Raw genomic sequence first — 14,288 nt, 5'->3', positions numbered from 1 at the left:
ATGTCCATTTCCATTTATTACAAGTAATAAGAAAACGTAAATGCCTGACTTACCTTTCAAGGAAGAAATCAGCAGGTTTGGCATCAGATGAAAAAATATTCTCCGCCTTCAATTGTCTCCCTCTTTCAAAGGTATGGCCGATACAAATTTGTGTATTGTTCCAGGTGTTGTCATGAATAAGTTGAGAATCGTAACGACACCTTTTAGATTTACTAAGGTGTGACATCTTTAGTAACTTTACCAGTGGCATTAGCTAAAGACCAAGGTGGCGGTGTGTAACTGGCAACCTGGATGTGACACACTCACAGACGTTCTAATTGGTCAAACGGTGGAGGGCGAGGCATCGAAATAAAAACAATAACAATATTTCGGGGCTGTAAATCTAATTTTGAAATGAGCATATCCCGGCTGAACTAGTGTTATCAGTTATAAAGGTACTCAAAGAGAACATGATTTATTAATGCCTCCTGACATATCAGGGCCATTTAATGATAACTTGACATGAAATTATTACATATGGCACCTTTAAAACTAATGATAAAGATTGAGCTATAAACATTAAAGCGCCGCCCTGCACACGGTGCTTTAAAAACAGGGTTTTAGCTACTTCGAAATCACTAATCCTCGCCTCCATGGCGACAAATAAACGATGTTTCTGGCGATGAAGCCAGGTAAATAGAGGCAAATAGGAAGTGGAATGAAAAATACGATATAACTGTCATGTGTGGTCATCATATTCTTTTACCCTGTAAGGCCACCATACTTCAGTGAAGTGTTTGGCAATGCAGAAATAGGAAAAAGCAGGCAGAGTCTGTGTGTGCAACCATGGCTCTGAAACCTATCACACATAATAATGCAGAGGACATCTGTTTGCCAGGACCTCATTCCTGATACTCTATGAGGAGTGGAGGGAACAACCAGCCCTTTGAAGAACGTGATGCAGAACTAGTATACTGTCATTATGTCATCTGTGGCCGCCACTGGGAGAAGAAGCTTTACGGGAACGATGGAGAGGACCAAAGGTGTGTCCAAGAATCAAAGGTAAAAATGGTTCTATTGTGTGAGCAGGACACTTGCCAGAAAGAGATAAGAGACACAAAGAAGACACGGGAGACAAAGAGAGCAGAAGACGAGGAGGAGAGAACATGTGAGCATGAGATGAATGAATGAAGTGTGCAGGATGGAAGAGGAAGAAATAGTCTGATTATAGAGATGACTTCTTCTTGGAGGGGACTGGAATATACTGTAGGTTGGATGAGGATGATGATGCTGATGAAGGTGGTGATGATGGTGATGAAGGTGGTGATGATGGTGATGAAGGTGATCATGATGATGATGATGGTGATGGTGATGATGATGTTGATAGTGATTTTATGAAGGTGATGGTGATGAAGGTGATGATGTTGGTGAGATGATGATGATGATGGTGAGATGATGATGACGATGGTGAGATGATGATGATGGTGATTATGATGATGATGATGATGTGATGATGATGATGACGATGATGGTGACATGATGGTGATGATGATAATGTGATGATGATGATGAGGTGGTGATGATGATGACGATGATGGTGACATGATGAGGTGATGAAGTGATGACGATGGTGTTGATGGTGAGATGATGATGATGGTGATGGTAATTTTATGAAGGTGATGGTGATGAAGGTGAGATGATGATGACGATGATGTGATGATGATGATGATCATGATGAGGTGATGACGATGATGATGATGGTGAGATGATGATGATGGTGATGTAATGATGACAATTTTATGAAGGTGATGGTGATGATGATGACTATGATGTGATGATGGTGAGATGATGATGAAAAAGTGCTCTTGCGCAGTTACTGTAAATGTAATTCACAGTTCAAGACACATCTCACTATTACCTCTCACACAGTACTAGTGAAAGGGCCGCCCCTCCTCATACGCAGGACACACGCTGTGCGTATGGCCCCGTTTTGCATAAAAAAGCGCGTGTAAAATGTCAAATTAGGAATGAGAGTGCGCTATGAAATTTTACTACACGCGTATTCCGAGCCGTTTCCTGCTCTGTCACTGAAAAGCGGCGCACAGCGTTAGTGCCTGTCCTGAAAGGAAGAGGTACTGTTTAGAAATGTGCTATGATGGTTTATAAATATCAGTGTTTTGATGCTGAAATTGTTATTTTGCGCACAAAAAAGTCCTAGTTAGCACAAAACATGCATCAGGTTGATTTAATCGCTTCACATTTAAAAAAAAAAAAAGAAGTGTGAAAACAAAAATAAAATAAAATATTCTGATATTCTAATATTTAAAAGAAAATCTGCTTTGGGGCCCTATTTATTATATATAAATATATTTACTCATTTGTATACTCTAGCCTTTGAATAGACCCCCCATTTAGACCAGTTGATCTGCCGTCTCTTTTCTGCTCTGCCCCCCTCTCCTGCGTGGAGTGGTTATCAGGTGACCACAGATGATGCGCTAGCTGTTCAACGTCGGGTGGGCCACTCCTCTGTGCATCAGTTGGGGACGTCGCTGCGCTGCTGACTTGTCTCCACTCAAGATGATCCCCTGCTGGCCCCACTGTGGACTGGACTCTCACACTATTGACTAGATCAGGAGTGTCAAACGTACGGCCCACGGGCCGGATCAGGCCCGCAAACAGGTTTTATCTGGCCCGTGGGATGAGATTGCGAAGTATAAAAATGAGCCGAAATTTTTTAATGAAAGAAACTGCTGTTCTAAATGTGTCTACTAGATGTTGCAATAACAATTATTTGTTTCTGTAGATGATGCTACATATGTAAAAAAAAAAAAAATAAACCACTTGCTGTTAGTACATCAAGAAAAATGAGAAAACTGAGCAAACTACATGAATAACATCCTGTAATTTGATTTTGATATTATTTCTTTTAACTTGATAGATGGAAAATTAACACCAATGAGTAAACTGATGAATAATATCAGATTTATTCAGAAAGTATAAATAACTACAAATAAAGATAGAATACTACTAACCGCAACATCCCCACATCTGTGGTCCCCTCCAAGGTTTCCCATTGTCATCCCATTGGGTTGAGTTTTTTTTGCTTGTGCAGCCCTTTGAGACACTTGTGATTAAGGGCTATATAATTAAACTTTGATTGTTTGATTGATTGATATTTAGCCATGGGCGGCCATTTATTTATATTTATTTTATAAATAAAAATGTCTACATTTTCAGAGTGTTTGTGAGCACATTTCACTAATGTTCCTCTCTATCAAAATTTTTTTTTTTTTTGCTGCAGTTCAAATATCAGATCCTCTTAGGTGTACTTAAAGAAATGTCCAGTGATGTATCTGACAAGCAATTTCATCCCAAATGAGAACACACTTTGTGTTGCTTTACATATCGGCTGCAAACCATCTGGAATTTTATCATCAGCAATTTCACGAGTCCAATGGCACGCAGCGTGGTGCCACAACGGATTCAATTATGTGGTGGGAGTTTTGGGGGGAGAAAAGTGTGAGTGTGTGTGTGCCAGGCTCCTACTGTACAGTACGTTGCCTCGAGCTGATAGATGGTGGAGTCTTCTGGCCAGGAAGGTGCTTTTCAACCTGTCAGCAGTGCGCGAAAGAGGCATTGTGCTGCTGTGGAAAAAAGGCTGCCTGAGCACTCAGCTGTGTTCACTCGCCAGGACTGCACACGCCTGTGAGGATGCAGCCGCCTGGCCCACTACAACACACAAAGCTGCATCAGATGGAGACAAAGCAAGCACACTCCACCTTCACCGCCACACGCCCTCCGCCAGGCCGTTTGTCTTCCAATTAGCCACACGGCTGCTGCCGAGGTGAGATAACAAAAGAAGCTTGTATCCCCTGCAGACCTCACTGGAGGACCTTTATTAGAGCATTGATAGCTGCGACATGTCAACACTGCCCCCGCTCGCCTGGAAGAATGCCCGCACATTCGCCATGAGGGGCCATCGCTAAAGTGGCGACAACAAGAAAACAGCAGGACTCATCATCAGGCACATACTGTAATTAGTGACACACGATAAGCAATAAATAGGAAATACAGGATTGTACAGCCCGTGAAAAAATAAGATAATACAACGTTAGGAACGAACACGATTCATGCATGTTTGTGCAAACAGCAGTTGCACACCTTTTGTTGTGCCAACTGATATTTTATCCTTCTAATTTGCTTAATACACGTGCAAGTTTTACTTTTTTTTTTTTTTTTTTAAAGCATCAAGTTATTTTATAGGAGTATTAGGGACTCACTGAAAAGAAAAAGATACTATAAAAAAGTCATAATATTTCAAGAATATTTTTTTTTAAATTATGATAAGAAATTAGAATGTAAAAAGATAAAAAAGGGGTAATAGCATCAATTCTTCTCAAAAATATATTATAAGAGAAAACTCATAATTTAAGATTAAGTTGTAAAATTAGGAGGGAAAAAAAATCCAAATTACACGAGATAAAAAGAGTATTAGAACAAAAAAAAAATCTGAACTTTATGTGAAAGAAGTAATTGTATCCAAACAACTCATAAAAAGTTTTACCTTAAAGGGGAACATTATCACAATTTCAGAATTGTTAAAACCATTAAAAATCAGTTCCCAGTGGCTTATTATATTTTTCGAAGTTTTTTTCAAAATTGTACCCATCACGCAATATCCCTAAAAAAAGCTTCAAAGTGCCTGATTTTAACCATCGTTATAAACACCCGTCCATTTTCCTGTGACGTCACATAGTGAAGCCAACACAGACAAACATGGCAGAAAGAACAGCAAGCTCTAGCGACATTAGCTCGGATTCAGACTCGGATTTCAGCGGCTTAAGCGATTCAACAGATTACGAATGTATTGAAACGGATGGTTGTAGTGTGGAGGCTGGTAGCGAAAACGAAATTGAAGAAGAAACTGAAGCTATTGAGCCATATCGGTTTGAACCGTATGCAAGCGAAACCGACGAAAACGACACGACAGCCAGTGACACGGGAGAAAGCGAGGACGGATTCGGCGATCGCCTTCTAACCAACGATTGGTATGTGTTTGTTTGGCATTAAAAGAAACTAACAACTATGAACTAGGTTTACAGCATATGAAATACATTTGGCAACAACATGCACTTTGAGAATGCAGACAGCCCAATTTTCATCAATTAATATATTCTGTAGACATACCCTCATCCGCGCTCTTTTCCTGAAAGCTGATCTGTCCAGTTTTGGAGTTGATGTCAGCAGGCCAGGGAAGCTAAGGTCGATAGGGGGTTTAGCTCGCTCGTCTGCGGGAACAAACTGCCGCCATTGCTTGCCGTGCCACCAAGGTCCTGTGTCCCTGAATTTCTCACACACTCCGGCAGATTCAATGGGGGTCTGGCGGCAGATTTCTTTGACTTTATCGTTGGAAATGCATCTGCTTTGAGTGTCGTAGGATATCCACACATTCTTGCCATCTCTGTCGTAGCATAGCTTTCGTCGGTAAAGTGTGCGGAACAAACGTCCAATTTCTTGCCACTTTCGCATCTTTGGGCCACTGGTGCAACTTGAATCCGTCCCTGTTCGTGTTGTTACACCCTCCGACAACACACCGACGAGGCATGATGTCTCCAAGGTACGGAAAACAGTCGAAAAAACGGAAAATAACAGAGCTGATTTGACTCAGTGTTTGAGAAAATGGCGGATTGCTTCCCGCTCCGAGAGCGAATATTAGAAAGGCATTTAATTCGCCAAAATTCACCCATTTAGAGTTCGGAAATCGGTTAAAAAAAATATATGGTCTTTTTTCTGCAACATCAAGGTATATATTGACGCTTACATAGGTCTGGTGATAATGTTCCCCTTTAATGAGAATTGTCATGATTGTCATGAAAGGTTTGGACATTGTTTTCTTATGTTCCTGTATTTTGTTTTATTTCCTATCCAGCACTCTTATTATGGTTTCATTTCCTGTCTGCCTCATTTCTGCCAATATTTCGAGAAGGGTCCAACTACTGGACGCAGACACTGTAAGGGAACGCACCTGTAAAGGAACACCCACAGTGGTGGCGACAACACAGGAATGGACAACACTGGACATTTGTAACGTGACCCAAGCTGGTCAATATATGCATGTGACTATGCTAAATGTATTTTAACCAAACTTTGATGAAATATGGTTGATAAACAGCTTATGGTTGTTGCGTGTTTGGCTGTCTGTATGCAATGAACAAAAACAAAAAAAATGCTGTACCGGTCTTTGCGCACCTAACAATATAGCAACTACAATAAAGATACATATTAACCCCTAACCCTAACATTACCTTTTGTTTGCATTAATTAATTGAATAGATCAAAATGTTTGCGATGAAAATATTTTCTTGCCATGTCAGCGTGATTCACTTCTGTTGTCGTCACTGTGGCGTTCACTTAAAGCGAGGCTCAGCAACCCGCGGCTCTTGAGTGCCGCCCTAGTGGTTCCCTGGAGCATTTTTAAAAAAGGATTGAAAATAGAAAAAGATGAGGGGGAAAATACAAACAAACACAATAGTTTGTTTACATGTAAAATCTTCCACTCCTTCTTCGTCTCATTTTGTCCACCAAACGTTTCATGCTGTGCGTGAATGCACATATGTGAGCTTTGTTGATGTTATTGACTTGTGTGGAGTCCTAATCAGGCATATTTGGTCAGTATATGACTGCAAGCTAATCAATGCTAACATGCTATTTAGGCTAGCTGTATGTACATATTGTATCATTATGCCTCATTCGTAGGTATATTTGAGCTCATTTAATTAACTTTATTTGTATCCTCTTTGTATATAATTTAGTTTTGCATGTCTCATGACACATTATCTGTATGTAATACTGGCTGAATTTCAGATAGTTTTTTGTGCACCATGTTGTTCCAGACCACAGCAAACACTACCCAGCTTGCCAAATATTGTAATAAATCCATTAGAAGAAGACAGCCTGCTATTTTCTTTAACTTGGACACACACATCTATACCTTTGGCCATTAAAAGCCAGTCATTTCCAGGAGTTATCTCACCTTCGGAGTAACCTCTGATTTACTAATGGTTTCTAATGTTGTAAAAATGTGTGGAATAAGTATTACATTTCAACATTTCTGTCAACGAAGATTTGCTTCAGCCTGCGACACATAGTCATTTTGATAGTAGGCTATTATAGCTAATACAGACATTTACTTCTTTATAAGACTTATATACGGCTCTTAATTTTTTGCGGCTCCAGACAGATTAGGTTTTTTGTATTTTTGGTCCAATATGGCTCTTTCCATGTTTTGGGTTGCCGACCCCTGGCTTAAAGTGTCTGCGTCCTGCAATTGGATCTAGTTTAATATTTCTCCTGTCTGGACGCTGGCTTCCTCACCTGTTGTCCCTGATTTGTAACCAGGATGCTTTATATGCCAGTCTGATCGGTCTCATTTTCAAGTCTTTATGCTTCCTGTGCACTTCCCTGCTGCACTATTCCTTTGTGTTTCGACATTAAATATATGTTTTACTTGCGCTATGCCTGACGTCTCTACATTTGGCGTCGAGACCAATACAGGCCGTAATAAGAATAGAGTTTAAAAATCCGACTTTAGAATAAACTTTTATTTTTTGAATTTTTAAAGTGATATTACCACGTTAAAAAAAACCTCTAAATTTTACAGGGATGAAATGATTAAGTGTAAAAATAAACATTTGTATGACAAAAAAGAAAAAATACATAACATAAAGCGTCCGAGAAATGTTTTGGGATCTTGTCAAGTTACAGTACAAACTTAGACTAACTTAACTGGTTTGTTGACTTTTAAGCAATACAATATATAGAGATTAGCTAAAAGATATACAGCTGAGAGACGAGAAACTGCTGTACTGACTCAAACTCTTGCATTTATATTTTGCATGCAGGATATAGACATTTAATCAAAAACATTTTGACGAAATACGTTTTCCTCTTGTAATATTACAACTTAATTCTTATCAGTAAATTACTTTTTTAATTGTATTTTTTCTTTTTAATTGTGGTCCTAATACTCCTTTCCAATGTTATCCTTCAGCCACAGAACACAAATGTTGCATTTTCACATGGAAACAATAGTGTTTAAGTTAGCACCAAGCACACAAAATGACATTAATTTAAAAATGCATATAAAAATCCACAGGATGTAAACACTATGGGTGCACAATAAATATGAGGAACTATGACTTCATACCAATAAATCCGACGAGATTGAAAATAGCTCCGAAAAAATAAAATCCAAAATCCAATGAGACGAGATTACCCATACTCTACCGTAGGTGGTTAGGGTGAGCAAATTAAGCGCTCCCTTCCTCCTGCTTGTGCTGTCAACCTTCCCTGAGCTCACTCTTAACAAACATGGTTTCTCCCTTTTCAAGAGGAAGACATTGTGCGTGTTATTCTGGGCTTTGTACCGAGGATGTCGTTGTGGCTTGTGCAGCCCTTTGAGACACTTGTGATTTAGGGCTATATAAATAAACATTGATTGATTGATTGATTGACTGATTGATATTCGCTCCAAATGTTCTGGAGCGAATAACTAATATAGGGGCGGTATAGCTCGGTTGGTAGAGTGGCCGTGCCATCAACCTGAGGGTTGCAGTTTCGCCATCCTAGTCACTGCCGTTGTGTCCTTGGGCAAGACACTTTACCCACCTGCTCCCAGTGCCACCCACACTGGTTTAAATGTAACTTTGATATTGGGTTTTCACTATGTAAAAGCGCTTTGAGTCACTAGAGAAAAGCGCTATATAAATATAATTCACTTCACTTCACTTCTGCGAACATTCCGTAAGGACGGAAAAAAACATCACGCTTCAACACATCAGATGTTATCACAAACTGCAGTTACCACTAAATGTAAAACATAATAGATACAATGGAACTTCGATTTACGAACGCCACTATTTGCAACCTTTTCAGTTTACAATGTTTACATCGTGCCAAATATGTCTCTGTGTGCGAACTAAGTGTCAGTGTACGAACGCTTCATTCATTCATTTATTTTGCATGTCGCTTGAAACCATCGTGGGCTGCTATTTGGATGACTTCACTTCCTGTATTTTAAAGGGGAACATTATCACCAGACCTATGTAAGCGTCAATATATACCTTGATGTTGCAGAAAAAAGACCATATATTTTTTTAACCGATTTCCGAACTCTAAATGGGTGAATTTTGGCGAATTAAATATTCGCTCTCGGAGCGATGACGTCACAACGTGACGTCGCATCGGGAAGCAATCCGCCATTTTCTCAAACACCACGTCAAAACAGCTCTGTTATTTTCCGTTTTTTCGACTGTTTTCCGTACCTTGGAGACATCATGCCTCGTCGGTGTGTTGTCGGAGGGTGTAACAACACGAACAGGGACGGATTCAAGTTGCACCAGTGGCCCAAAGATGCGAAAGTGGCAAGACGTTTGTTCCGCACACTTTACCGACGAAAGCTATGCTACGACAGAGATGGCAAGAATGTGTGGATATCCTGCGACACTCCAAGCAGATGCATTTCCAACGATAAAGTCAAAGAAATCTGCCGCCAGACCCCCATTGAATCTGCCAGAGTGTGTGAGCAATTCAGGGACAAAGGACCTCGCTAGCACGGCAAGCAATGGCGGCAGTTTGTTCCCGCAGACGAGCGAGCTAAACCCCCTGGATGTCTTGGCTCACACCGTCCCAAGATAATCAAGAGAAGAATATCGACCCTAGCTTCCCTGGCCTGCTGACATGAGGGTATGTCTACAGAATATATTAATTGATGAAAATTGGGCTGTCTGCACTCTCAAAGTGCATGTTGTTGCCAAATGTATTTCATATGCTGTAAACCTAGTTCATAGTTGTTAGTTTCTTTTAATGCCAAAGAAACACATACCAATCGTTGGTTAGAAGGCGATCGCCGAATTCGTCCTCGCTTTCTCCCGTGTCGCTGGCTGTCGTGTCGTTTTCGTCGGTTTCGCTTGCATACGGTTCAAACCGATATGGCTCAATAGCTTCAGTTTCTTCTTCAATTTCGTTTTCGCTACCTGCCTCCACACTACAACCATCCGTTTCAATACATTCGTAATCTGTTGAATCGCTTAAGCCGCTGAAATCCGAGTCTGAATCCGAGCTAATGTCGCTATAGCTTGCTGTTCTTTCCGCCATGTTTGTTTGTGTTGGCTTCACTATGTGACGTCACAAGAAAATGGACGGGTGTATATAACGATGGTTAAAATCAGGCACTTTGAAGCTTTTTTTAGGGATATTGCGTGATGGGTACAATTTTGAAAAAAACTTCGAAAAATATAATAAGCCACTGGGAACTGATTTTTAATGGTTTTAACAATTCTGAAATTGTGATAATGTTCCCCTTTAAGGAGGCCCTACCTCACATCCTGTTTACATCCTGTACACAAGGGCGCGGCCATTTCCAAGAGCTTTGTCGGCAAGCGACACTTCTGACCTGCTTACTCCCACAATTGTCGTACCTTGCGGCGGTCAGAGCTGTGTCAGCCTGTCTGAGAGATCACTTTGTGTGATCAGAAACGCTTTGAACGTGTCCAAACTCTCAGTCTGGCTGTATAGCTTTGAGTTGCTTGGCAACTGCTTTGAGCTAGCGTTTGAACTAGATAGCCTCCGGCTTGCGGAACCTTCAGTTCGAGGATTTTATCAGCGAAGGGGGAATTTGTTCCACAGTGAGTCTTTAATTGTGATGAGACCGAAAAAGATGCCACATCGGACCTTAATTACAGCCACCTTATGTTGGTTTGATAATTATGTATAGTATATTTATACATGAAGTGTCTTCAGAGTATTCAGTTTTTTTTATTAAAATAGGGACTTTTGTCCAGGCTAGGACAAATTACTCATGTTCACGTTGATTCCTTTGGGGAACTCTGCTTCACTGTACAAACTTCAGTTTACGAACCATGTTAAAGAATCAAGTAAGTTTGTGAATCGAGGTTCCACAGTATAAATAAGTTATTGGTATAGAGAAGCGGGTTATTAATATCGGTATCGGCTTGAGAAAAAAATAATTGTGCATCCCTAGTAAAATGTTATTTTTGGTCCCACAAAAAGTCAAAGAAAAATGTTGTGCTCATTTTGGGGTTCAGTGTACATTTTCTGTTTTGGTCACTGAGCTTTGTTAGTATAATTGTTGACATAACTTCCTGAGAACCAGCGTCATTTGCAGTGGACTTGAAGTTGGTCCATTTCTTTTGTCAGAGTTAAAAAAAAATAGCTCTGTTAAAGTTAAAGTACCACTGATAGTCACACACACACTAGGTGTGGTGAAATTAGCCTCTGCATTTGACCCATCCCCTTGTTCCACCCCCTGGGAGGTGAGGGGAGCAGTGAGCAGCAGCGTTGGCCGCGCTCAGGAATCATTTTGGTGATTTAACCCCCAATTCCAACCCTTGATGCTGAGTGCCAAGCAGGGAGGTAATAGGTCCCATTTTTATAGTCTTTGGTATGACTCGGCCAGGGTTTGAAATCACAACCTACCTATCTCAGGGCGGACACTCTAACCACAAGGCCACTGAGCAGAAAACTGTTCCACGAAATCCAACGCTGGCTCTCAGGAGGATAATACTGACTTTCGTAGATTGATTGAACTTAACTGACAAACGTAGCAAGAAAGACCTGAAGGCACTTACTGTATCTCCTGTGTTTTAAACCCTTGTTTGAACAACTGGAGACTTTGAACAGTTCCACGGGGGGCCGCTTGTAAAAAGCTTGGCCTGATGCTTTGCAGTAAGTGGAAGAAGGGTCACTTCCACTGGAGAGTGGAGGTCAGGAGTGTGAGTGCTCATAAAACACAACAGGCTTCAAATGTCCCAGCTGTCACTGAAGTACTGGTCCTCCTCCTCGTCCTCCTCAAAAATCCCATTTTCTACAGGGTCGTCTTCGTTGGAGTCCTCTTTGACTTCCTCTTTGAGCAGGACGAGCATGTTTTGTAAAGTGGCTTTAACTTCCTGAACTTGTCTCTCCAGCGACTGTGCGGCGTGAGTTAAGGAATAAAACCCACACAAGTTGAAAATAAAATGACAACATAAGAAGTGATATCAATGACCTGGGGACGTCATCCAAGACCAGTTCGTCCAGCAGGCTGATTAGTAGGACACATCATGACGCCGTATTCGATTTAGCCGAGTGCACTTGAGGAGTGAATTGGAGCGATCCACTATTTATGATTTCATCAGTGGTGCTGGGCGGCAGGACCTACGCAGAACGACCGCACAGCTGCATTATTCACAAGACATCAATGAGACGCGATTGAGGCTATGGCCACAGAGGACTTGTTTAACCCGCTTAGAGACCCAAATCAAGGCAGCCAGTGTCCGGCTGAAGTGTCAAATCAAAGGGGCGGTTTTGACGGCAGATGGAACCCGATGGCTCGTTTCACTGTTTGAATGGACACAGATTGTTACCATCCATAATTGAAGAGCCATTTAAAACAGGCCAGGTCTTGCAGAGGGCTTGAAAGCAGCACAGTCCAAATGGGACGGTGAATTTGCTCGAAACATAAACTAACCACCAAATTATTTTCTTCTATTTCTCATTCAGTTTTAATTTACTGCGCTAATATAACGGTACTCCAACTTTAGCTATTCATCTCCTCTGTTATCAATTGTCACTGCAGCAACACCAACAACAACCGATTTATTGACGATAAACAATATTATTGTCAGCATTAGTTTTAGACCAAAATAATAATAATAATAATGCAAGATTCCTTTCAAATGCAATTAACTCTGATTTCTCATTATTTTTTTACCGTTGTTTAGTGAAAGGTCAATAACGTTTAATTATTCTAAAAAAGTAAACAATAAAAATAAAATGTTATCTCCTCAATATATGTGTGGGGAGGCGGGGCCGGCAGACCAACAGCGAGGCAGGGCACACCGGAGCCCACTCCAAGATGGCGGCGAGGAGGCGTGGACGGCGTGCGAGCAGCGAGGCAGGGCGCGCCGGGTTCGACGCCGCAAACGAGATCAGGTGCGTGGATCGCGCACCTGGAGGCAATTGAGTAATCCCCGCTCAGGGTGTAAAAGCGTGACAGCCGAGAACGACGGGGGAGAAGTAGTTGGAGAGCTAGCAGTGGATGCAGAGCGGAAGCGACCGAGAGCGAGACACAGAAGACGCGGCCGGCTGAAAAGCGACTGGGAGAACGAGCAGTGGAAGAGGAAGGAGCTGGAAAGCGATCCGACCCGAGACTGAGGTTTTATTGAAAAATAAAATAAAGTCAACCATGCTCACCAGAATGTCCTTCCTTGGTGGTCCTGCGAACCCGGACGACAGCAAGAGTCGTTCACAATATGTTAGTATAAATGTGAAGTTTTTTCCCCAGTTGCAAACACTGGGTCAGGTAGTTTGTTGTGTTGCTTTTTGTTGCCATCATTTTCCAACAAATTCGGCACACTAGCTCGTTCTACCGTGTTGATGGGCTCATATTGCTCATTCAGTTTGAAGCCAAAATATTCCATCACCGATTTATTTTTTCCTCTTAATTTTCATTACTTTGCGGTCACTTTGTCCATGCGTGTCCTGTGTGTGTAAGCTAGCGGTCACGCCTTCACCCATCAAAAAAAAGATTGTGGATGACTGACAAGAGGGTTTACTCCATTTATGTCTATTGAATAAGGTGCTGAGAGTGATGCACAGAGTGAACCCTCTTGTACAAACACAAAACACACATGGATATGGTAATTTACTTATTTACTCACGCAAAGGTCTTACGTGTCCTGCTGAGCTTTGGCTTGGAAACAATTATTTCTGTACTCCAAGTTGTTCTTCAGACAGTAAATGTAAGCCATAGTGAATTTGGTCTATAACTGGCACACCGTGTGACTTCTGCGTTTATTTACTTTTCACATTTTCATGAATACATTTGGTACACAGCCTTAAAGGGGAACTGCACTTTTTGGGGAATTTTGTCAATCATCCACGATTCTTATGTGAGACAAGAACACATATGTCTTTCTCTTTCCTGTGCATTCTACATAGTGAAATACTGCTTGCATGAGGCAACTAACAATGCAAGTAATGGGAATATGATCTATTCTGCCTACAAAAACATCCAAAAACATCCAATAATGGCTTATGTATATGCTGTAAAAATGTATGTAAAGTAGTAACAGGTACACTCATGATACCATATAATATATACAGTATTTTACTCATTTTAAACATTACCGTAACTTCTTTCACAGGTTTGTTGCTATGGGACCTGTGAAATCAATGTCAACAACAATAGCAAAGAGAGCGCTTTCTGTGTGAGATTTAATGAGGGCCTTTAAGAACAGAAGAACATAAAA

At 41.0% G+C, this 14,288-nt stretch overlaps 1 protein-coding gene across 3 annotated transcripts in view; it reads right to left on the bottom strand.

Annotated features, from left to right (window-relative positions):
- Nucleotides 1-2,947: 2,947 nt before the first annotated feature.
- Nucleotides 2,948-14,288, bottom strand: part of disc1 (DISC1 scaffold protein) — a 119,881-nt gene continuing 108,540 nt past the window's right edge. For 2 of the 3 annotated variants that reach the window (XM_061960834.1, XM_061960847.1), the window contains exon 14: nt 10,250-11,968. In XM_061960834.1, coding sequence (XP_061816818.1) covers nt 11,799-11,968 — 170 coding nt within the window. In that variant the 3' untranslated portion in view covers nt 10,250-11,798. Of the gene's footprint in view, nt 3,709-10,249; nt 11,969-14,288 lie in introns of those variants that run through there. The other variant, XR_009815288.1, reaches the window with a different exon arrangement.

This window comes from Nerophis lumbriciformis, linkage group LG02 (assembly GCF_033978685.3).
Source record: "Nerophis lumbriciformis linkage group LG02, RoL_Nlum_v2.1, whole genome shotgun sequence".
In the NCBI taxonomy this organism is placed as follows: Eukaryota; Metazoa; Chordata; class Actinopteri; order Syngnathiformes; family Syngnathidae; genus Nerophis; species Nerophis lumbriciformis.
This window is presented reverse-complemented; position numbering and strand designations above follow the sequence as displayed.